This window comes from Microcaecilia unicolor, chromosome 12 (assembly GCF_901765095.1).
Source record: "Microcaecilia unicolor chromosome 12, aMicUni1.1, whole genome shotgun sequence".
In the NCBI taxonomy this organism is placed as follows: Eukaryota; Metazoa; Chordata; class Amphibia; order Gymnophiona; family Siphonopidae; genus Microcaecilia; species Microcaecilia unicolor.
Window position 1 is genome coordinate 93,327,515 of NC_044042.1, and position 22,850 is coordinate 93,350,364.

At 44.3% G+C, this 22,850-nt stretch overlaps 1 protein-coding gene across 3 annotated transcripts in view; it reads left to right on the plus strand.

Annotated features, from left to right (window-relative positions):
* Positions 1 to 22,005, plus strand: part of KANSL1 (KAT8 regulatory NSL complex subunit 1) — a 443,961-nt gene extending 421,956 nt beyond the window's left edge. For all 3 annotated transcript variants that reach the window (XM_030221966.1, XM_030221964.1, XM_030221967.1), the window contains exon 15: positions 19,219 to 22,005. In XM_030221966.1, coding sequence (XP_030077826.1) covers positions 19,219 to 19,437 — 219 coding nt within the window. In that variant the 3' untranslated portion in view covers positions 19,438 to 22,005. The remainder of the gene's footprint in view (positions 1 to 19,218) is intronic.
* Positions 22,006 to 22,850: the final 845 nt, after the last annotated feature.

The window sequence follows — 22,850 nt, forward strand, 5'->3', positions numbered from 1 at the left end:
TGTTAGTTCAGGCTATGAGCATCTTGAGTATTTCCTCTCCGGAGGAAGGCCCTCCTTCAGCCTCGGAGGGTTCCACTATTATGTTGGGAACCAAATGCCCTTCCAGGATCTTCCACATCCATGAAGCCATGAAAACTCTAATTTCGGCTCAATGGGATTCTCCTGAGGCAAGCCTCAAGGTAGTCAGGGCCATGACTCGTCTGTACCCTCTGCCAGAGGGTGAACAGGAGGCCTTGCGCTGGCCGGCAATGGACTCTCTAATTACTGCTGTGGCAAAAAAAATGGCTTTGCCGGTGGAAGGTGGCTCTGCCCTTAAGGATTCACAGGACAGGAAATTGGAAGCGGCCTTAAAGTTAGCCTTTGAAGCGGCCGCCTTGAGTTTGCAGGCCTCGGTTTGCGACTCCTATGTGGCCAGGGCATGCCTAACGGTGGTGCAGCGGGCCTCCCCCTCAGATCCTTCCTTGAGGGCGGATTGGTTGGTCCTAGAATCGGGCTTGGCAGACTTGCTGTATGATGTTTTGAGAGCCTCGGCTAAAGGTATGTCTCAGTCGATGGCTATGGCTTAAGCTATGGCTTAAGCATTGGTCAGCATTGGTCAGCTGACCATGCCTCCAAATCCCGCTTAGCCAAGTTGCCTTTTAAGGGCATGCTGCTCTTCGGTGATGAGCTGGACAAGATCGTGACGGATCTCGGCAGTTCTAAAGGCAAGTGGTTGCCGGAGGTCAAGGCAAGGGCCAGCAGTGCTCGCCCTGGTTCCTCTAAGGGCCGTTTTCAAGAAGCCCGTCAGTATCGCCCGGGCAAGTCGGGCTCCTCTTCCTCCTTCAAGCAGACGTTCTCCCCGAAGCAGCATTCCTTTCGCAGAGACCGCCGCTCAGGAGGTTCTTCCTCCGGTCCTCCCTCAGGGTCTCGTACCCAATGACGAGGCCCTGGTCCATGGCCCAGAGCAGATAGGAGGAAGGCTGTCCTCTTTTCTGGGCAAGTGGACCAGGGTAACTTCAGACGCTTGGGTTCTAGAAGTCATCAGAGAAGGCTACAAGTTGGAGTTCTGCCGGCCCCTGAGAGACGGGTTCGTGAACTCTCCCTGCAAGTCTCCCCTCAAAGTAGCAGCAGTTCAGCAGACTCTGGACAACTTGCTCCGCCTTGGGGCTGTGGTCCCAGTGCCCGTAGAGCAGCGTGGCACAGGACGTTACTCCATTTACTTTGTGGTGCCAAAGAAAGGAGGCTCTTCTCAGCCTATTCTCGACCTCAAGGGAGTCAATCGGGCCTTGCGAATACGGCATTTCCTTATGGAGACTTTCCGCTCCGTGATTGCTGCGGTACAAGAAGGAGAATTCCTGGCATCCTTGGACATCAAGGAAGCTTATCTGCACATTCCCATCTGGCCACCTCATCAGGGCTTCCTGCGCTTTGCAGTGCTGGGCCGGCACTTCCAGTTCAGAGCCCTCCCGTTCGGGTTGGCTACGGCTCCGCGGACCTTCTCCAAAGTGATTGTGGTCATTGTGGCTTGTCTCCACAAGGAAGGAGTGAGAGTCCATCCCTACCTGGACGACTGGCTGATTCGAGCTCCCTCCTTTGCAGAGTGTGGGAGAGCGATAGACAGGGTCATTGCTCTTCTGAGCTCCCTGGGATGGATCATCAACCGGGAGAAAAGTCAGCTGCGCCCGACTCAGTCCCTGGAGTATCTGGGTGTTCAGTTCGACACCCAAGTGAGCAGAGTGTTCCTGCCAGACAACCGGAGCCTCAAGCTTCAGGCCCAGGTAGACCAGTTCCTAGCCTCCTCAGCTTCTCGGGCTTGGGATTATGTGCAACTGTTGGGCTCCATGACGGCCACGATGGAGGTAGTGCCCTGGGCCAGGGCCCATATGAGGCCACTACAGCACTCTCTTCTGCGGCGCTGGACTCCGGTTTCGGAGGATTACGCAGTTCGCCTTCCCCTGGACCCGGCGGTGAGAAGGGCGCTAAGTTGGTGGCTGATGTCAGACAAGTTGTCAGCCGGTATGCCTCTCACGTCCCCGGATTATCGTTACGACAGACGCCTGCTTGACGGGCTGGGGAGCCCACTGCCTGGGAAGGACAGCGCATGGGATATGGTCACCGGCGGAGGCGAAGTAATCCATCAACCTCGTGGAACTTCGGGCTATTCGGTTGGCGCTTCAAGCGTTTCTTCAGGTACTGATACTGAAGCCAGTTTGAATCCTGTCAGACAATGCCACAGCCGTGGCCTATGTCAATCGCCAGGGAGGTACCAGGAGCGCCCCCCTAGCCAGGGAGGCCATGAAGTTATGCCAGTGGGCAGAGGCGAATCTGGACCAGCTGTCAGCGGCTCACATTGCGGGAGTCCTGAATGTCGAGGCGTACTTTCTCAGTCGCCATACCTTGGATCCCGGAGAGTGGCAACTGTCTGCTTGGGTGTTCTTGGAGATCACGAAGCGCTGGGGCATGCCGACCTTGGATCTGATGGCGACCTCGGCCAAGTGCCGCGGTTCTTCAGCAGAGGACTGGACCCTCGATCTCTGGGGGTCGATGCTCCTCTCCAGCAGTGGCCGGTACAGGAGCTTCTCTACGTGTTCCCGCCTTGGCCTGTGCTGGGCAGAATTCTCGGCCTGGTGGAGAAACACCGAGGCTGGGTGGTCCTGGTGGGTCCAGACTGGCCCAGACGCCCTTGGTCCGCCCCTGATCTGGCTTTCCGTAGACAGTCCTCTGCTGCTTCCAGCGGAGCGGGGCCTCTTACATCAGGGTCCTGTGGTGATGGAGGATCCCTCCCCCTTTGGTCTTAAGACCTGGCTCTTGAGCAGAAGCGGCTGAAGAAGAAGGGCTTCTCGGACAAGGTCATCGCCACTATGCTGAAAGCACGGAAGCGCTCTACTTCTACTACGTATGCCAGGGTAGTAGTGGTGTATCATGGTGGTGTATCATGGTGCGAGGCAGGATCCCTGTCGCCCTTCACGGCGCCAATTGCTTCAGTGTTGGCGTTACTACAAGAAGGTCTGGAGAAAGGCCTGTCGCTTAGCTCTCTTAAGGTCCAGATAGCGACTCTAGCTTGCTTCAGGAGTCACCTGAAGGGTGCTTCCCTGGCTTCTCAGCCAGATGTGGTACGTTTTCTCAAAGGGGTTAATCACCTACGCCCTCCTCTGCACTCGATAGTGCCTACGTGGAATCTCAATCTGGTGCTGTGGCCCTTGCAGAAGCCGCCCTTTGAGCCATTATCACGGCTGTCTCTGAAGGACCTGACGTTGAAAGCGGTCTTTTTGGTGGCAATCGCTTCAGCCAGGAGGGTTTCCGAGCTCTAGGCGCTCTCGTGTAGAGAACCGTTCCTGCGGTTCACAGAGGCAGGAGTATCTATTCGCCCAGTGCCTTCCTTCCTGCCCAAGATTGTTTCTCGCTTCCATGTGAATCAGCAGCTTTGTCTACCCTCCTTCCGTAGGGAGGATTATCCAGAGGAGTATCGTGCTCTCAGATGCCTGGATGTTAGACGAGTTATCATCAGATACTTGGAAGTGACCAACGATTTCTGGAAGTCGGATCACCTGTTTGTGCTGTTCGCGGGCCCCCGTAGGGGTCTGCAGGCATCTAAACCTACCGTGGCACGTTGGGTCAAGGAAACGATTGCGGCGGCTTATGTGGCCATAGGGAAGGTGCCGCCTATCCAGCTGAAGGCTCATTCTACTAGAGCACAGGCGGCTTCGATGGCAGAGTCCAGGTCCGTTTCCTTGGAGGAGATTTGCAGATCGGCGACTTGGACATCGGCTCATACCTTCTCACGGCATTATCGCTTGGATGTGGCAGCACGGGCCGAGGCCCAGTTTGGAGCTTCAGTGTTGCGTTCTGGAATTTACATGTCCTGCCCTGGGTGAGTACTGTTTGGGTACATCCCACCAGTCTATGGATTGATCTGCTTGATGATATGGAAGGTAAAATTATGTATCATACCTGATAATTTTCTTTCCATTAATTATAGCAGATCAATCCATAGTCTCTCCCAGGTATCTGTACTGTTTGTTCTAGTTCAGTTATATTTCAGGTTCAAGTTTAGACTTCAGTTCCTGTTCAGGAAGACTTCGAGTTCAAGTTCTTCCACTTGGATTTCCCTGGAGTTGGGATGACTTTGTGTTACAGTGAACTGCTGCTTCTTTGCCCCTGTTTCGACGGTGGTTGGATTCATGACTAAATTATGCCAGTGCTCCCTCCCGCTTCATGCGGTAGTAGGGTAGCTTTGTTTCCCTCTTGCTTTGGCGGTGATGGGTTAAGCTCCTTCCGCGGTTACGGTAGCAGGACATGCCAGTTACCCCCGCGTTGGCGGGTGTGGGTGCCCCCCCCCCCCCCCCCCCCCCCCGCTTCGGCGGTGGTTTGGTGGTAGAGTGTTTCTTTGTGAGTGTAATTCTCTGTTTGGTGATTCCTGCGGATGGAGCTTTGATAACGACTATACTGAGGATTTCCTGGTAGCACATGACCACATATAGAGAGGCAAAAGATTGCTCTCTATCTCCACCTGTTGGTAGATGGACACAACCCACCAGTCTATGGATTGATCTACTATGATTAATGGAAAGAAAATTATCAGGTATGATACATAATTTTACCTTATGAGCGATAAAGTCATGCAATAGGACACAGTGTCCTACTGTGGATTAAGAACTGGTTAAAGAGAGAGATAACAGAGTAAGATTAAATGGTCAGAATTTTCAGTGGAGAAGAGTAAATAGTAGGGATCATCACATAAGAACATGAATAGCCACACTGGGTCAGACCAATGGTCCACTTAGTCCAGTATCCTGTTTCCAACAGTGGCTAGGTCACAAGTACCTGGCAGAAACACAAAACGTGGCAACACTCCGTGCTACCAGTCCCAGGGCATGCAGTTGTGTCTGTCTCAATAGCAGACTATGGACTTTTCCTCCATGAACTTGTCCAAACCTTCTTTTTTTTTTACCCAGATAACGCTAACCGCTGTTACCCCATCCTCTGGCAAAGAGTTTCTGAGCTCAGCTATTCGTTGTGTGAAAAACTATTTCCTCCTGTTTGTTTTAAAAGTATTTCCATGTAACTTCCATCAGTGTCCCCTAGTCTTTGTACTTTTGGAACGAGTAAAAAATCAATTTACTTCAACTCGTTCTAAACCACTCAGGATTTAGTAGACCTCAATCATATCCCCCCTCATCTGTCTCTTTTCCAAGCTGAAGAGCTTCCTCATATGAGAGGCATTCCATCCCCTTTATCATTTTGGTCTCTCTTCTTTGAACCTTTTCTAATTCCACTATATCTTTTTTGAGATACGGTGACCAGAAATGAACGCAGTACTCAAGGTGAGGTCGCACCATTGAGCAATACAGAGGCATTATAGTATTTTCAGTCTTATTCAGCATCTCTTTCCTAATAATTCCTAGCATCCTGTTTGCTTTTTTGGCCGCCATCACACATTGAGCACAGGATTTCAGCATATTAGCTACAATGACACCTAGATCTTTTTCTTGGTTGTTGACCCCTAGATGAACCCTAGCATCAGGTAACTATGATTCGGATTATTCTTTCCAGTGTTCATCACCTTGCATTTGTCCACTTCAAATTTCATCTGCCATTTGGATGTCCAGTCTTCCAATTTCCTATGGTCTTACTGCAATATTTCACAGTCTGCACATGTTTTAACAACCTTGAATAGTTAGTGTCATCTACAGATTTAATCACCTCACTTGTTGTTCTGATTTCCATCCATATCATTTATAAATGTTAAAGGCACCGACCCCAGTACAGATCCCTGGAGCACTCCACTGTGCTAGTATAGCTGTTTTTTTAACATATGTATAAATGACCTGCAAACAGGAATAACAAATGAAATGATCAAATTTGCTGATGACACAAAGTTATTCAAAGTTGTTAAATCACAAGATAATTGAGAGAAATTGCAGGAGAACCTTACGAGTCTGGGCATCCAAATGGCAAATTAAATTTAATGTGAGCAAGTTCTAAGTGATGCATGTAGGGCAGAGCATCCCAGACTTTATAGCTACATTAAGAGTGACCACCCAGGAAAGGGATCTAGGTGTTATTGTTGATGATATGTTGAAATCCTCTGCTCAGTGTGCAGCAGCTGTGAAAGTAAGCAAAAGGTTAAGAATTATTAGAAAAGGGAATGAAGAATAAAACTGAAAATATGACTTCCAGTGACGTCATCAACCTCTATGGCAGCCTGAACCTTTCGCTCCCGACTAACCCCGCTATCAACACTAACTTTAGCGATAGAGACAACTATATTTCTGTTTTGTTTTTACTCTGGAGGTGAATCCCGGCGTATGCTGGTAGCGATGTCCCAAAAATCTAAAACTTCGGAGGCTAAAATGGGAGCACGGAGTAGTCAGCGGGTTTCTAAGGCCACCAGGCGCCATGTTGCCTCCCAAAACGACAAGGCCTCTGACTCAGTCTATATGATCTGAAGAGGAAGCAGGCAAGTGGTCATGAGTCCCATTTTGCACGGTTATTGCGTGATCTTCGGAAAGATTTGGCTCATATGAAAGCCAATATTGTGGAGTGCATAGACAACTTGAGGGGCGAGCTTAAGGAGGACCTTGAAGTGCGTGTTGAGGAACACGTGGAAACGGTGCTGCAAATGCGTCAGAGAAAAGATGGCTTTGCAAATCAACTGTAAAAGTTTTTTTTTTTTTTTTTTTTAAGTTTTATATTTCAACGATTTTTATTGATGACAAAACAATACAGTAACATTATACAACCATCTGGCAGTAGCAAAAGTACATCCACAAAATACATCTGGAGTGTTCCTTTAATTACATGATGTCATCAAATTATAATTCTCAACACTTTTATGGAGGAAGTAACAAAATATCACCAATTTTCAACTATACCAAAATGGAAAATCAAATTTCCAGTGATTACAGAAGTGAACCTTACCATTAACAATGAACCTTTCCGCCCTTCTAGAACCCCCCTACCCATCCCCCACCCCCTCCCTTCCCCCATCCTAATCTTCTCACCCCATCCTCCCAACAGCCCCCCCCCCTCCTCCCCCCTCCCCTCCCGTCCAGAGACCTGAAGGATCTGAACCTAATCCACATTTAAAGCTCACCCTGCATTAAGAAGTAAACTCCGACCTCTAGGGCTTAGGATGCGTAAGTAGGGACCCCAGAGGGCCAAAAACGTAACTCTTTCTCTGCAAGGATCTAATCTCGCCAGCCTCCCAAGAAACCAGCTGATGCAACTGATTCCTCCAGTGCCAGTATGCGGGAGGGTCTTTAACAGTCCAATACTGTAAAATACACTTCCTAACTAATAAACACATCTTGCGAAGCATCAATACTGCAAAACGATTCTGACCTCTAAATGACCCCGGAAGATCTAAGATTAATTGTTCAACAGTTCCCAGAATCTTAATTCCAAGTCGCCCTTCCCAAAAGCCTTGAACCTGAGTCCAAAATCTTTGTAAAGCAGGACAGCTCCAAAACATATGTAGCAACGTACCTGGACTCTTTCCACACTTGAGACAATTTGGGCTACAGTTCCCTCCCATGTGTGCTAATTGAGTCGCTGTCACATACCCCCTATGAATACATCGGTATGCACATTCTCTCAATCGAGCATCCGATACCAACAGGGGTATGCGCGCCACTGCCCTTGATATATTCCAAGACTCTACTTCCATGCCCAGCTCCCTTTCCCACGCACGCCTCAAGGGCCCATAGTCTCTGGGGGGGTTGCCATCTAGTTAATGTCTTACAGAGCAAGGAGACAGTGACCTCTCCCTCGCCCACTGAGTTGAAAAATTCTTGGAGCTTGCCCCCCAATTGACCGGATAAGGAAGCCCCCGGCAGTGAAGCCACATAGTGTTGTACTTGTCTTATGGCAAATCTATTACCCCAGGAATCCCCCACCTTACTTAGCAAGTCCGCAGCTGAGAGGGGCTGCCCATCTCCGTCCACCAGATGTGCCAAACATGTAACACCCCGACTCGCCCAGTCAGCAAAATGTCGGCTCGACATCCCAGGTAAAAACTCACTATTCCCACATATATAGTAAGCTGATCTGTCACTGTCGGATCTCCTCCAAGCTGGCATACAAGCCTTCTCCACACCTCTCGGAGTGGTCGCAACATCACACTTTTACGTAATCCCTCCGGTAAATTACCAGTTTTATGATGTAACAATGAAAAAAGCCAATAAGGTTCAAAATATGCCTTCTCCAGCACTATAGGGGTATAGCGCTGTGTACCCAGGTACCAATCTCCCAGATAACGTAACTGACATGCCTGATTATATAGCGCTAGATCAGGCATTCCCACCCCACCATGGCTCCGCCAATCAGGTGGGAGAATCGAATCCGTGGTTTCCTACCCCTCCAACAAAATTTCGATGCTAGTGTATGGAATTTCTGAAGATCTTTCCGATACAACCAGATTGGTATTGTCTGCAAGACATAAAGCCACTTTGGAAATAGTACCATCTTTATGAGATTTATTCTACCCAACAGTGATAACGGCAGATCCAACCAACCTTGTAACACATTCCGGGTCTCCTCCAACAGCCAATTAATATTTAGCTCGTGTAAACGAGAGGTATCCATATGCAACAAGATTCCTAAATACTTAAAAGAGGTTTGCGCCCTTCTCAGAGGAAATTCACCTCTCCAACATCTCCAAACCTCCTCTGATGAGGCTAAAGCCTCTGACTTGTCAAGATTCAACAGGAGACTCGCATAGTCTCCATATTCGGAAAAGATCTCCAGTAGTGCACCCAAAGATTCTTGTGGGTTCGTCAAATGAACCAAAATATCATCGGCAAAAGCCACCACCTTAATGTCTCTTTCCCTATCTTCATTCTGGCTACTGCAGGCTGCCTCATTATCCACCTTATAATCGAAAGAGAAAAACGCCTAGTTTTCGACCCAAATCGGGAGATAGACGTTTATCTCACAAAAACGAATAAATCGGTATAATGGAAAGCCGATTTTGGACGTTTTCAACTGCACTCCATCGCGGAACCGTACAAAGTTGACGGGGGCGTGTCGGAGGCGTGGCGAAGGTGGAACTGGGGCGTGGTTATCGGCCGAGGAGAGATGGGCGCCTTTCGCCAATAATGGAAAAAAAGTATGCGTTTGTAGCTAGAATTTAGGGCACTTTTCCTGGACCCTGTTTTTTCACAAATAAGGCCCCAAAAAGTGCCCTAAATGACCAGATTACCACCAGAGGGAATCGGGGATGACCTCCCCTGACTCCCCCAGTGGTCACTAACCCCCTCCCACCACAAAAAATGTTTCACAACTTTTTATTTTCACCCTCAAATGTCATACCCACCTCCCTGGCAGCAGTATGCAGGTCCCTGGAGCAGTTGTTAGGGGGTGCAGTGGACTTCAGGCAGGTGGACCCAGGCCCATCCCCCCCCCCCCCCCACCAGTTACAATTGTGCTGCTTAATGCTTAGTCGTCCAACCCCCCCAAACCCACTGTACCCACATGTAGGTGCCCCCCTTCACCCCTTAGGGCTATAGTAATGGTGTAGACTTGTGGGCAGTGGGTTTTGAGGGGGATTTGGGGGGCTCAACACACAAGGGAAGGGTGCTATGCACCTGGGAGCTCTTTTACCTTTTATTTTGTTTTTGTAAAAGTGCCCCCTAGGGTGCCCGGTTGGTGTCCTGGCATGTGAGGGGGACCAGTGCACTACGACTCCTGGCCCCTCCCACGAACAAATGCCTTGGATTTATTCGTTTTTGAGCTGGGTGCTTTCATTTTCCATTATCACTGAAAAACAAAAACGCCCAGCTCACAAATTGTCGTTTTCATGGACGTCTATTTTTTTCAAAAATACGGTTCGGTCCGCCCCTTCACGGACCCGTTCTCGGAGATAAACGCCCATGGAGATAGACGTTTTCATTCAATTATGCCCCTCCACGTCTGCTCAATAAGGGGTCTAACGTTAGCACAAATAATAGGAGCGATAGAGGGCAGCCTTGTCACGTTCCCCTGCCTATGGCAAAGTCTGGTGTTACAAGCCCATTGACAGAGATGCGGGCCCTCGACTTCGAGTATAATGCTTTAACCCCTGACAAAAATCTACCGGAGAACCCGTATTTCCGAAGGACCGCGTATAAAAAATCCCAATGGACCCGATCAAACGCTTTTTCCGCGTCAAAGCTTATTAATAAAGAATGTTTATTCCCTCTACTGCTAGCTTCTAAGGAGGTCAACACTCTACGGACGTTTTTTGCGATCGTCCGTCCCTTTACAAACCCTACTTGGGAATCATGTATTCCGGCAGAATCCTCGCTAATCTATTCACCATGATCTTAGCCATTAGTTTGACCTCAAAATTTAGGAGTGAAATAGGCCGATATGATGCAGCTAATTCCAGGTCTTTTCCTTTCTTGGGGATTATGATAATGCAGGCGCTGTTTAAATCTGGAGGCACCTGTTCTTGATCTATTAAAGTGTTGAACATTGCAGTTAAAGGGTCTATTATCTCTTCCCCCATTATTTTGTAAAATTCCGCCCTGTAACCGTCCACCCCCGGTGCTTTAAACAGCTGGCTTTGATTAATGGCCAGCAGCACCTCCTCTGATGTAATAGGATTGTTGAGCTTCTGCTCATCTTGTGGAGGTAGACTTGGCAGCTGTAACTGCTCTAAATACATGTCCCCCGATAAACCCTCGTCCGGCGGGATTCCATATAGCCCTTTATAATAGTTATAGAAGATCTCGCTAATTTCTTGATCCGTAGAGACTCTTGTATCTTGCCCTCTCTTCATGGTGAGAACCCTAGTTTTCCCTTGCTTAGCCGCGATACCCGTGCCATCAGACGCCCCCCTTTGTTGCCGTGCTTATAAAGCTGATACTTGTAATAATTCTGAGGAGAGACTTGCGGACCTGAACATGTATACCCTGGAGGAAAGAAGAAACGGGTGATATGATACAGACGTTCAAATATTTGAAAGGTATTAATCCGCAAACAAACCTTTTCCGGAGATGGGAAGGCGGTAGAACGAGAGGGCATGAAATGAGATTGAAGGGGGGCAGACTCAAGAAGAATGTCAGGAAGTATTTTTTCACAGAGAGGGTGGTGGATGCTTGGAATGCCCTCCTGCGGGAGGTGGTGGAGATGAAAACGGTAACGGAATTCAAACATGCGTGGGATAAACATAAAGGAATTTTGCTCAGAAGGAAGGGATCCTCAGGAGCTTAGCCTAGAATGGGTGGCAGAGCTGGTGGTTGGGAGGCGGGGCTAGTGCTGGGCAGACTTATACGGTCTGTACTGGGACTGGTGGTTGGGAGGCGGGACTAGTGATGGGCAGACTTGTACGGTCTGTACTGGGACTGGTGGTTGGGAGGCGGGACTAGTGCTGGGCAGGCTTATACGGTCTGTGCCAGAGCCGGTGGTGGGAGGCAGGGATAGTGCTGGGCAGACTTAAAGGGTCTGTGCCAGAGCTGGTGGTTGGGAGGCGGGGATAGGGCTGGCCACACTTATACGGTCTGTGCACTGAAGAGGACAGTACAAATAAAAAAGTAGCACATATGAATTTATCTTCTTGGGCAGACTGGATGGACTGTGCAGGTCTTTTTCTGCCGTCATCTACTATGTTTACTTTGCATTTCTTCGCATTGAATTTTAATTGCCAAACATTAGACCTTTCTTCTAGCTTCTGCAGGTCCTTTTTCATGTTTTCTGCTCCCTCCGGGGTGTCTACTCTGTTACAAATCTTGGTATCATCCGCAAAAAGGCGCAGATTTTACCTTCTAACCCTTCGGCAATGTCACTCACAAATATATTGAACAGAATCGGCCCCAGCACCGATCCCTGAGGCACTCCACTACTCACATTTCCCTCATCCGAGCGAATTCCATTAACCACCACCCTCTGGCATCTGTCCGTCAACCAGTTCCTAATCCAGTTCACTACGTCGGGTCCTATCTTCAGCCTGTCAAGTTTGTTCAAGAGCCTCCTGTGGGGAACCGTGTCTAAAGCGTTGCTGAAGTCTATAGCACGCTCCTGATTCAATTCTCGTCGCCCAAAGAATTCAATGAGATTTGTTTGGCACGATTTACCTTTGGTAAAACCAGATCTTGCAACTTATTGGCTTCCATGAAATTCACTATCCTTTCCTTCAGCTTCGCTTTCATTACTTTTCCAATAATCGAAGTGAGGCTTACCGACCTGTAGTTTCCAGCTTCTTCCCTTGACATCGTACAGAGATTGCCCTACTCCTGGAGACTCACGGCTGTCACGTTGCTGCAAAAACTGGGAAGAGATCCCTAAACCTTTAGCTCATGTAGACCGATCTCCCTTTTAAACTCTGATTATAAAATATTCACGAAAATATTGGCCAGGAGATTTCAACTAGTCCTGCCTTGTCTGATACATGAGGATCAGGCAGGGTTTATTGTAGGACGACAAACTTATGATAACGTTAGGTGTTTGATTCACTTGATCCAACAGGCACAGGATGTTCTGATACCCGCATTACTACTATCAATTGATGCTGAAAAAACGTTTGATAGGGTGAGCTGGCCGATTGTTTTTCAGTGCTGACTCGAATGGAAATAGGGGGGACACTATTTATCCTGGCTCCATTTGATTTACAAGGCTCCACTAGCAGCCCTGAAAATTAATGGACCATACACACAGCCATTATTGCTTTATAGGGGCACCTTACAAGGCTGTGCAGTCTCCCCACTACTTTTTGCCATGATTAGGGGAGATCCAGTATTCAGAGGGCTTGTAAGGGGGCATAGGGAATATAAAATTATGCTTTTTGCAGATGATATTTTACTGACTCTTACATCCCCAGAAACATCTCTGTAACAGATTCTGGAAATTATTGCTCAGTATGGGGAGATGTCTGGTTTTAAGATCAATATTATCAAGTCAAAAATTCTCAATCTTACAATCCTCCAGTAAGAGACGGACCAATTGAAGAGGGTCCTCCCATTTGCATGGGCATCTAGATCCATTAAATATTTAGGGGTCCATATTACACCCACTCTGGAAAGGTTATATACCACCAACTTCCTCATGAAGCTCTCTGAATTATTTGTGGAATTGGATAAATGGGAAGGGCTAAACATATCATGGCTGGGATGCATTCATGCGATAAAGATGATGCTATTGCCAAAGCTATTGTACATATTTTTGGCTCTCCCACTTCCAATACCCCGCAGATTCTTTGAAAAACTTAACCGGAAGCTTTTCACCTTTACATGGCGGAAATTTCCGTCACGTGTGCGGCACTCTGCTGTTCCAGACCATCACTAGGGGGAAATGGGAGTCCCCAATTTCTATATTTATTATGAAGCAGCGCATCTTAGAATACTAGCAGATTGGACCACCTTCACGTCCAAAAAAAATGGCACTGGGAGAGAGCACGCCTAGGCACCCGCTTTATCGGGGATGTTTTGTGGCTACCGGGGAGTGATCTACTGGCTCTCATTCGGAGGGGGGGGGGGGGTTGCCGATGGGGATTGGTCATATGCTGTTCACCTGGTACTCCATACGAAAGAAATTCTGACATCCCTCAGATGGGCTCCGGGATTCCCCTCCGGCTCTAGTGATCCAGTCTACAAAAGATGGGCATCCAGTGGTCTATACACATTGGGACAATGGGAGGATAGTTAATTTTGATGAACTGCAAGAGGAATGTGGGCTGGAAAGCAAGGAGCTCTTCCATTATTGGCTGGTGTGAGACTTTATCCGCTAAAGAACTGGGGAGGAACTGGGTCTAGCTGAAACTGCACTGGAGCAAGCTCTTCAGGGTGGGGGAGGGAGGCGCAGCGTCTGTCGTCTATACTTAGCCTTATTATCATATAATAACCCCCAACTCCATTACACTCGACGATGGGAGGCTGCATTGCAAACAACTTTTCCCCATGAGACTTGGGTGAAAGGATATCGAAACCTGCTGAAAACTTCAATGACTCAGTCTCTCTCAGAGAATGGCTTTAAAATACTATACTGGTGGTATACTCCAGAGTGCTTACAACAAACAAACCCCCAAGCCTCTGCTGACAGCTGGCGCAACTGTGGTGCTAGAGGAACTTTTCTGCACATCTGGTGGACATGCCCAGTGGCTCAGTCCTAATGGACGCTAGTGATCCAGCTGGCTCGACAGCCATGAGATGGGGTCACGTAGTGTTATTTAATAAACTATGTAGCAACAAAAGGAGAAAGGCTACTGTGGCTCTAACTCAGATAATCCAACAACAACAAGTGAAGAGTCCAGTATAAATGCTTAATCAGATAATCAACACAATGTATTTAAAATTCCAGTCTTCCTTTATTTTCAAACATGCTCTTCTTTTTATGTAAGAAACAATTGTTGAGCACTTAGCTGTGACTCGACGGTGGCCACACCTGTTTCATTTTACATGCTTCATCTGGAGCCGTGCATCAACTTTCTTATAATATCTATCAAGATGGTATCATATTCTTGTGATGACCTATAAAACAGATACATAACAATTACATCTGTGAAAAATCACAAATTGGCTAGTGTCCAGACCCTACTTACAGAATCATTAATATAGCTTAGCACTTGATTACTTCAGTAGATAATATTAGTTCAATATATTTCTAAGACAAATCAATATATGATGTCATAATATCATCCTATCATTTTCATATATACTCAAAGTTCAACATTCTAGTAAGAATAACAAAATTTATATTAACAATTGTGAGATCATTCACATAAATACTATTCAAATTAAATAACATTCTTTTTAATAAGTCTACTTTTCTTTAATCAATTATTCACTTTACAACTTATGCCACTCAGATCTTTCCTTTCAACATACTAAGCTGTTAAACAAATTGATGTATATTCTTACATAAACTGTCTTTTCTAAATAAAGCTTGTTGTTAATAAGCCATCTTTCAAAGAAAAGGAACAACAATCTAAATCTGTCAACACGATTGAAAGCACGGGGGTATAAAGATGACATCTTGAAAAAAGCTTATAATAGAGCAAAATATAATGAAAGAGAAACTCTGGAAAAACGCATAATGATCAAAGAACTTTGACCTTTACTAGTAAATATACAAATGCAAACTCAAGAATCTCTGCTATAAGAAATCAATGGCATATATTACAATCAAATGATACGTTTAAAGATACATTATGTATTTCATACACAAGGGGAAAAAAACTAAAGGAAATTTTAAGTCCATCAAATCCTAAATCTGTGTCCATGTAGAAAACTAATATTCCAGTTGGTCACTTTAAGTGTGGCAAATGTAAAAATTGTGACATAACCTTGCAGTTAAAATCTTTTGTCAACCCATATGACTTTAAAAAGCATCAGCTAAAGCATTTTAGTAATTGTGATACTACTTATGCAGTGTATGTAATTCTTTGCCCATGTGAAAAGCTATATGTGGAGAAAACAACATGGAATTTTAGGATAAAATTAAATGAACATCGGAGTAATATAAAGAGGGAACGGGTGGATGCACCTCTAGTTAGTCATTGCAATAAGTTTGGACATACTTTTGACAGTTTAAAATGCTTTATAATTGATGTGGTGAAATCAAACATCAGAGGAGGAGATAGGGGTAGGCAACTCTTACAACAAGGGCAAAAATGGATTTATCATTTGAATTAATTGGAACCAGTAGGTTTAAACAATCTAATTGAGTGGCGTGCATTTTACTCTTAACAATGATAATTGGAGGAATGTTGAGACAGTGCTCTGTTTAGTTGAATTGGGTAATGATCTAGCAATGCAGTAGATTAGAGTTAATGATTGATGATGAAGATTGTCATGTTTTTACTAACTATTGATTGGCAATCTCTATATATAAAAGGCACCTCCAACGTTCTAATTGAAGCCTCCAGCCGGAAACTTGAGGTGGCATAGATATCCGGTTTAGCAAGTACACAAAGGAAACAAGCTGAGGGAGATAATTGTTTTCTCAGGCACCTGGAGTGGTTGCCTTGGGTGATTAACAAGGTCAGCTGGGGTCCAGACCTTCTTGCAAGTAAAGCAATTAACTCTGCCCTGGGTGATTAACAAGGTCAGCTGGGGTCACAGCTCCTTGCAACTAAAACAATTAACTCCTCCCAGACTCTTGGGAGCTTGCCTTTACTCAGCCAGGCTGCAGTCATTGCCATACACTCTAACCCAAACAAACCTAGCAGGTGCTGCTCCACATTGTCGTTTTTAAATTGTTGCTCCATCAGAAACAAGTCTACAGCTGTTTCAACTGGGAGGGAAGGTGGCCCTGGAACTGGGAGGGTGGAGACTCTGAAACACGGAGGGTGGGGGGACCCTGAAACTCAGACGGACCCTGGGACTGGAAGGGGGGACGACCCTGGAACTCAGAGGGAGGGAGGGGATGACCCTGGAACTCAGAGGGAGGGAGCGGATGACCCTGAAACTCGGAGGGAGGGAGGGGGACCCTGCAACTGGGAGGGAGGAGGGAGTGATGGGCCCCTGGCGCACACTCTGATTCTCATTCCCTCTCTCTCACACAGTCAATCTCACACACACTCTCTCAAACATACACACTCCGAGGAATACCTTGCTAGCGCCTGTTTCATTTGTCAGAAATGGGCCTTTTTTACTAGTTCTGAATAATGCAGTGAATTGATTGGTTAAGAAAGGTGATCTTCTCATTGGAGGATGGATAGTTGATAATTGATGTGGTGAAATTTAACATCAGAGGAGTAGATAGGGGTAGGCAACTCTTACAATAAGAGTAAGAATGGATTTATCGCTTAAACTAATTGGAACCAGCAGGCTTATTGAGTGGTGTGCATTCTATTGCTAACAATGTTAATTAAAGGAATGTTGAGACATTGCTTTCTCTAGTTGAATTGGGTAATGATCTAGGAATGCAGTAGATCATTGACTGATGATGAAGATTGTATTATGTTCTTACCAATCACTGATTGGTAACTTTAATGCAGTAGATTGGTTAAGAAAGGTGATCTCATTGGAGGATGGATAATTGGTAGCAAGTTTTAAGCAGAAAAGTTAGGTTGAAAAAATACACACTAATCTGTTCAACAGCTAAGAACGCTGTATGGAATAATTGAGATCTGATAAGATGCAATGTGAGTATATTGTAAAAAGAATGTGACTATTCTTATCTTTACTGAAGTAGTAAAGTGTTAGTTAAGCTAATGATTTGATAAGTAAGGATTTAACACCAGCCAATGCTTGACTTTTTATAATATAGTGAAACAATTGTTTAAGAAAAGATCCTTTTCTTTGAAAGATGGCTTATTAACAAGCTTTATTTAGAAAAGACAGTTTATGTAAGAACATACATCAATTTAACAGCTTAGTATGTTGAAAGGAAAGATCTGAGTGGCATAAGTTGTAATGTGAATAATTGATTAAAGAAAAGTAAACTGATTAAAAATAATGTTGTTTAATTTGAATAGTATTTGTATAATCTCACAATTGTTAATATAAATTTTGTTATTCTGACTAGAATGTTGAACTTTGAGTATATATGAAAATGATAGGATGATATTATGACATCATATATTGATTTGTCTTAGAAATATATTGAACTGATATTATGTACTAAAGTAATCAATAAGCTATATTAATGATTCTGTAAGTAAGGATTGGACACTAGCCAATTTGTGATTTTTCACAGATGTAATTATGTATCTGGTTTATAGGTCATCACAAGAATATGTGATACCATCTTGTTATATATTATAAGAAAGTTGATGCACGGCTTCTGATGAAGCATGTAAAGTGAAATGGGTTTGGCCACCGTTGAGCCATAGCTAAGTGCTCAACAATTGTTTCTTACATAAAAAGAAGAGCATGTTTGAAAATAAAGGAAGATTGGAATTTTAAATACATTGTGTTGATTATCTGATTAAGCATTTATACTGGACTCTTCACTTGTTGGTTGGTTGTTTATTTAATGAACTATGTCACAATATGAACAGTGGAAATCTCAGTCATCAGCACCACCTTGATTCCGGAGGGGGGGGAGGGAGGGGAGGATAATGTAATGGATATAATGTAAAGTTATATATTTGGAAAAGCAGGCTATGTCAGCCATTTGTATGTGGAAGTATTAAGTATTTGCAAAGTAAAAAAAAAAAAAATCACCCATCTGTGTGAATGCGTCCTGCTGTCCTCAGAGAACACGTGCTACAGGTGAGTAACTTCACTTTCTTGTTAGTGCATTTTCATTTTTATCACAGTCAAGTTTATGTAGAAGACCTGGCGTCATTCATCCTGTAACGTTTTTTGACGTCCTGTTTTTTGGCAAATCAAGTTATTTCCCTGATGCAGGTGTTCTGAATTGGTGTCTATTTCAATAAACTTTATATGCTATACTGATGTTTTCATTGCCATTCCTCTTCCACTGTCTTGTTGACCACTGTTTTTTCATGCCTTTCCTTTGTATCATGGTCTGAGGATGCAGTACATAATAGAGGAGAAACAAAATGATTTGCACCTGAAGTTTTTGTGTCTATAAATCTCAGGTAGCAAAACAGTATGTTAAGGCAGTGACTAGAGCCAGAAGGGACTTGAGGGCACAGGAAAAACAAATAGGGGGGGGGGGGGGGGGGGAAGAGAGAGCGCCTCTTTACACAACCTTGCTGAGTCCTTATCTTGAGTATTGTCCCAATTCCAGAGGTTGTACCACTGAAAATATAGAGACTAATAGTGCAGGGTGTACACCAAAAGCCGTACGAGCTGAGATGTAAAGACCTAAATATGTGTGCCCCAGGGACAGGTATGGTAGACTGTTCAGTTCTTGCAAGGTTTTCGTTCTCTACATTAAAACCTTTTCAGAGGAAAGAATACTCAAGCAGGAGGTCAGTATGAGGCTTCATTGGAGGAAGTAAACTCAGGAAGAAAATATTAGAAAATATCTCTTTACTTGAAAGGGTGGTGGATGCATGGAAAGATCTCCCAATGGAGATATTAAAGACAAATACAGTAGCGGAATTCAAGAGAGCCTAGAAACAGAAAGCAGTTCAGAGATTAGCTGGGATCTATGGCTTTGCACCATTAGTGGAAACAAGAACATGAAGATATGATCCTCATCTGTCCTGATACTCTTTAAAACATTTATAAATAGTGAAAGGGAGATTTCCACAGGCTTCAGTTGTTTCCTGTTGTCTTCTCCATTTTGGGACAGGTACCACTGTGCCCTTGTGATTGAGCATGTGCACCATAGGGTAAGGAAGGAAGAAACACCTTTATGGAAATGTGAATTAAAAAGTTTTCTCCCCGTTCCCTTTCTGTATAGATGGTGCAGCCCTGGGAGAGAAGGCACTTCCCGCTGAGCTACGACCCCAAAACCCACAGTGAGGACTACTGCGACCCCCTGGAGCGGTCTGCACGCTGCACTCGTCGCTCCTCCAGCAGCAAGAGCTCCAAGGATGGGATTGACAGCATGCCTGCATCACCTGTTCCTACTGATGCCAAGAGCAAGACCCCCAACACCCCACGGCCTGCACACAGATAGAAAAACAAAAGGAACATCTATTGGCATTAACACTTCAGAAACTAATATCGTTTGATATTCAAACATCACTTTGGGGAGGGGGGAGAACGTTCACAGTTTTTAGTGAATTTAAGGAGTTTAGAGACTGATTTTTGTTTCTTTTGTTTTCATGGTTTTTTTTTTTTTTTGTTTTTTTTTGTTCCTGCTATTAAAAAAAAAATTTTTTTTAACCATCATGAAATTCTGTCCCCTTTTGAAAGGCAGGGTGGGGGAGGTTTTACTTTTTTGAGAATTTCACCTGCCTCCTTCCTATGTGTATCACAGAGTAAGGAGCAGACTCACAGGCCTCAGAGCTTTGGGAAGTGGCCCCTTTCTAATAACTTTTTTTTTTCCTTTTACAAAACAGAGAGAAGGGGTTAGTAGGACTCTTTAGTCCAGCTTTCATTGGAAAGTGAGGGTGTAAGGAAAAAGAGCTGAATGAATTCAAGTGGAGTAAAATAAATGGTGAAAAAGGAGTCACTTTCCCATGTCCCGGGGTTCTGCATTTTACAGTTATGACCCCTATGGGATGGTGGAAGGCCATGTTCTCATCACTTATTCCATGTTTGACTTTAATATAGCACTCTGATTTCGCTTCCTCTTATCTGTCTAAAAGTGTTTTTTTTTTTTTAATGTAGTAGTAATAGTTTATTCAATTTCCATTTAAATACTTCCAAAGAGAAGGACCCTAAATGGTGAAACAGATAAAGCCATTTATAAGTCCTTAATGATTAATAGCTTTCTGCTGTGAAGTTGCATTTTGTACAGTATGAAAGGAGGACACCAGCTGGTCCACTTGCCCTGTACAGGGCTGTATTGGTCCTCCAGACTCGGTTCCCTTTCTGGGCTACTGAGAACCACCACATTTCTCCCCCTCCCCACATGCACATTTTTGCTAAACTGTTTATCTGCAAGAACTGACAGAGAAGTACCTGAGGGGGAGGGGAGCAAAATAAAGGTTGGTTAAAATAAAATGTCAAGTGTATTAAGCATTTCATCCATAGTGACAGAATGGAAAAATTCTATTACATGTGATCCTTAATAGCAAATCAGCTGAGGAAGGGTTAAGGAGTGAATCCTGGAAGAGCAAATAGCACAAGGCTGTGCAAGCAGACAGCTTATTTTTGTTCTGTCTACATGGCATGGCCAGAGCAGAAGTTGCACATCAGGAGCTCAGCAGAGGGAATTCTTTCTGTATTGGGTAATTAGCAGAACATGGCACTTAAGGAATGGCAAAAGGTGAGAGATGGCGGCTCTGAGATCTCTTCGTATCAGCTCAGTTTATTGTTCTAAAGTTCTGGTATTGTTTATGTAGAGCATTCAGTAAAGAGGTTGCCCAGTGACTGGCTGCTTCAGCAGTGGGGTAGGTTAACCATTTTTGTGCCAAAATACTAATGCCAGTTTGGGTGGGCCAGCAAGGAAACAAGTTTGTGACCCATCAGAAAAAGCAGTGGTTCTAGGGTTGCAAAAAGTCCCTCTGAAGCTTGGTGGTCATTAGCTAAAATCTAGTGGCCCAGTAAGGTGTTATCTTTTTATTTTTAATTGGTTTTCATTAACCATGTGGTCACTGGATTTTTGCTTGAATGTTTGGCCACTTACTGATAACAATTAGCAGCTACTGACAGTTATGGTTACCAGGGGTCCACCTGATCATGAAATAAATGCCATATTGAGCTGCAGTTTTCAATTTTAAAAAATTAATTTAGAGATGTGCAGGAGAAATTATGCAAGATTTGATATCGGAAGTCATAATACAGAATTAGTGAAATTTTCGAGAACTGAACCACTGAGAGTAAGAGGTGACTATGAGGGAACATATCTCCATGCAATTTGCATGCATTACTGGCCTAAAACTATGAAACACTGGATTGCTACAGCTGCAATGTTGAGATGTGTTCTAGAATGTCAGTAAATGTCATTAGAGAGGGGACAAGCAGGGGAGAATGCAGCTGTTTTCCAGGAAGCCATTGATCCACTGCAGTAATATATGTAAAACCTGAAGAATATCGCTGCTCCACTGAGCTAGTATAATAGTGCATGCTCCCTCTCTTCTGTTTCTCAAAAGCAGCACCCATACCTGCTTGCCTGAAGTTGTCAGTGTCTCAATTGTGAGCCAAATAGATGTAAGAAAGAAACGTTTAATGCTCTTAAGCACTTGCCTGTGGTAATTAGTGTGCAGATTCTGGGTCAGGTCATGCTCAAAGTCAGGATACAATTATATTTATTTGCATGTTTTGAGACAGGTTAAGTAAAACAGGATCGGGGAAGTTTTCTGTGATATCAGTGCAATGATGAGACTCCCAAATGGCCATCTCTGCCCCCCTCCTGCTTCCATTCCTTTGGGAAGCATCTATGAATTTTTGCCTTATTAATGATTTGTAGAGCCAAATAGCTATCCTGATGCAAAGGTACAGCAGCCTTCCACTTCTTCCTGGAACCAGCAGTGAGCAAAAAGTATCCTTTGCAGGTTGTATCTCCTTGTTTTCACCATTGTGTTTTAACTCCACTTTTGCACAGATAGGTAGCAGAAAGGGGAAATAATTTTGCAAATGACTTTTTGTTTTTTGGGGGAACAGTTTCCCATCATGTATGACAAGCTTTTATAAAACCAATCTTATTATAAAGAGAGGTGGGGAGAAAGAACTTAGTGTAAGGGCAGCTCATACCTTATCAAGATTTTCTGTATTTTTGGGTTCATGCTCCTGCCACCTCTGTGTCCCAGAGGTTAACAATTGTGTCTGTTATCTACAGTTTCTGATCTTACTCCCTGCTCTTCTCATGTACTTCTCTCACCTCTCCAAAAAGAAACAAGCTTTTTTTATTTTATAATCATATAAAACAGTAGCTAAACTGCTTAATGGTCAGGGGATTATTTTCACAATTTTCAATAATTTCTTAGCTTTTATTTTGTTTCCTGTATGCAAATAATTTAAAAAAAAAAGGGAGGGGGGGTTTGTCCTGTCTCTTTTCATAAAATGCATACCATATCCTATGCATAAAATTGCTTGGTTTTTTTTTCTATTTAAGAAGTTGAAAATTATGAGTAACCCTTTTAGCGTTGTAAAAAAAAATCACACAATCTGTATTTTGTAAATAATTTCCTTTTTTTTCCTTCTTTGAGCTGTCTGTGGGCAGCAAGAGCTGTAACTGTCCTTGTTGTATAGAAAAAGCGCTTTTCTTCGGAGAAGTTTAATCTTTGTTAATGTCTTGATTCTGTTGCAAGCACAGATATGTGCTAAAAAAGAAAAGAAGAAATTTAAAAAAAAAATTAAAAAGTTCCAGAATGTTACACCTATTTGTTTCAAGGTTTTCTTTTGCTAGTGCCCTTCTCTGTCTTTTTATTGCTTAAGCAGGAAAGTGATATTGAAGTGTTAGCAACAGGATTTTTGCAGCAC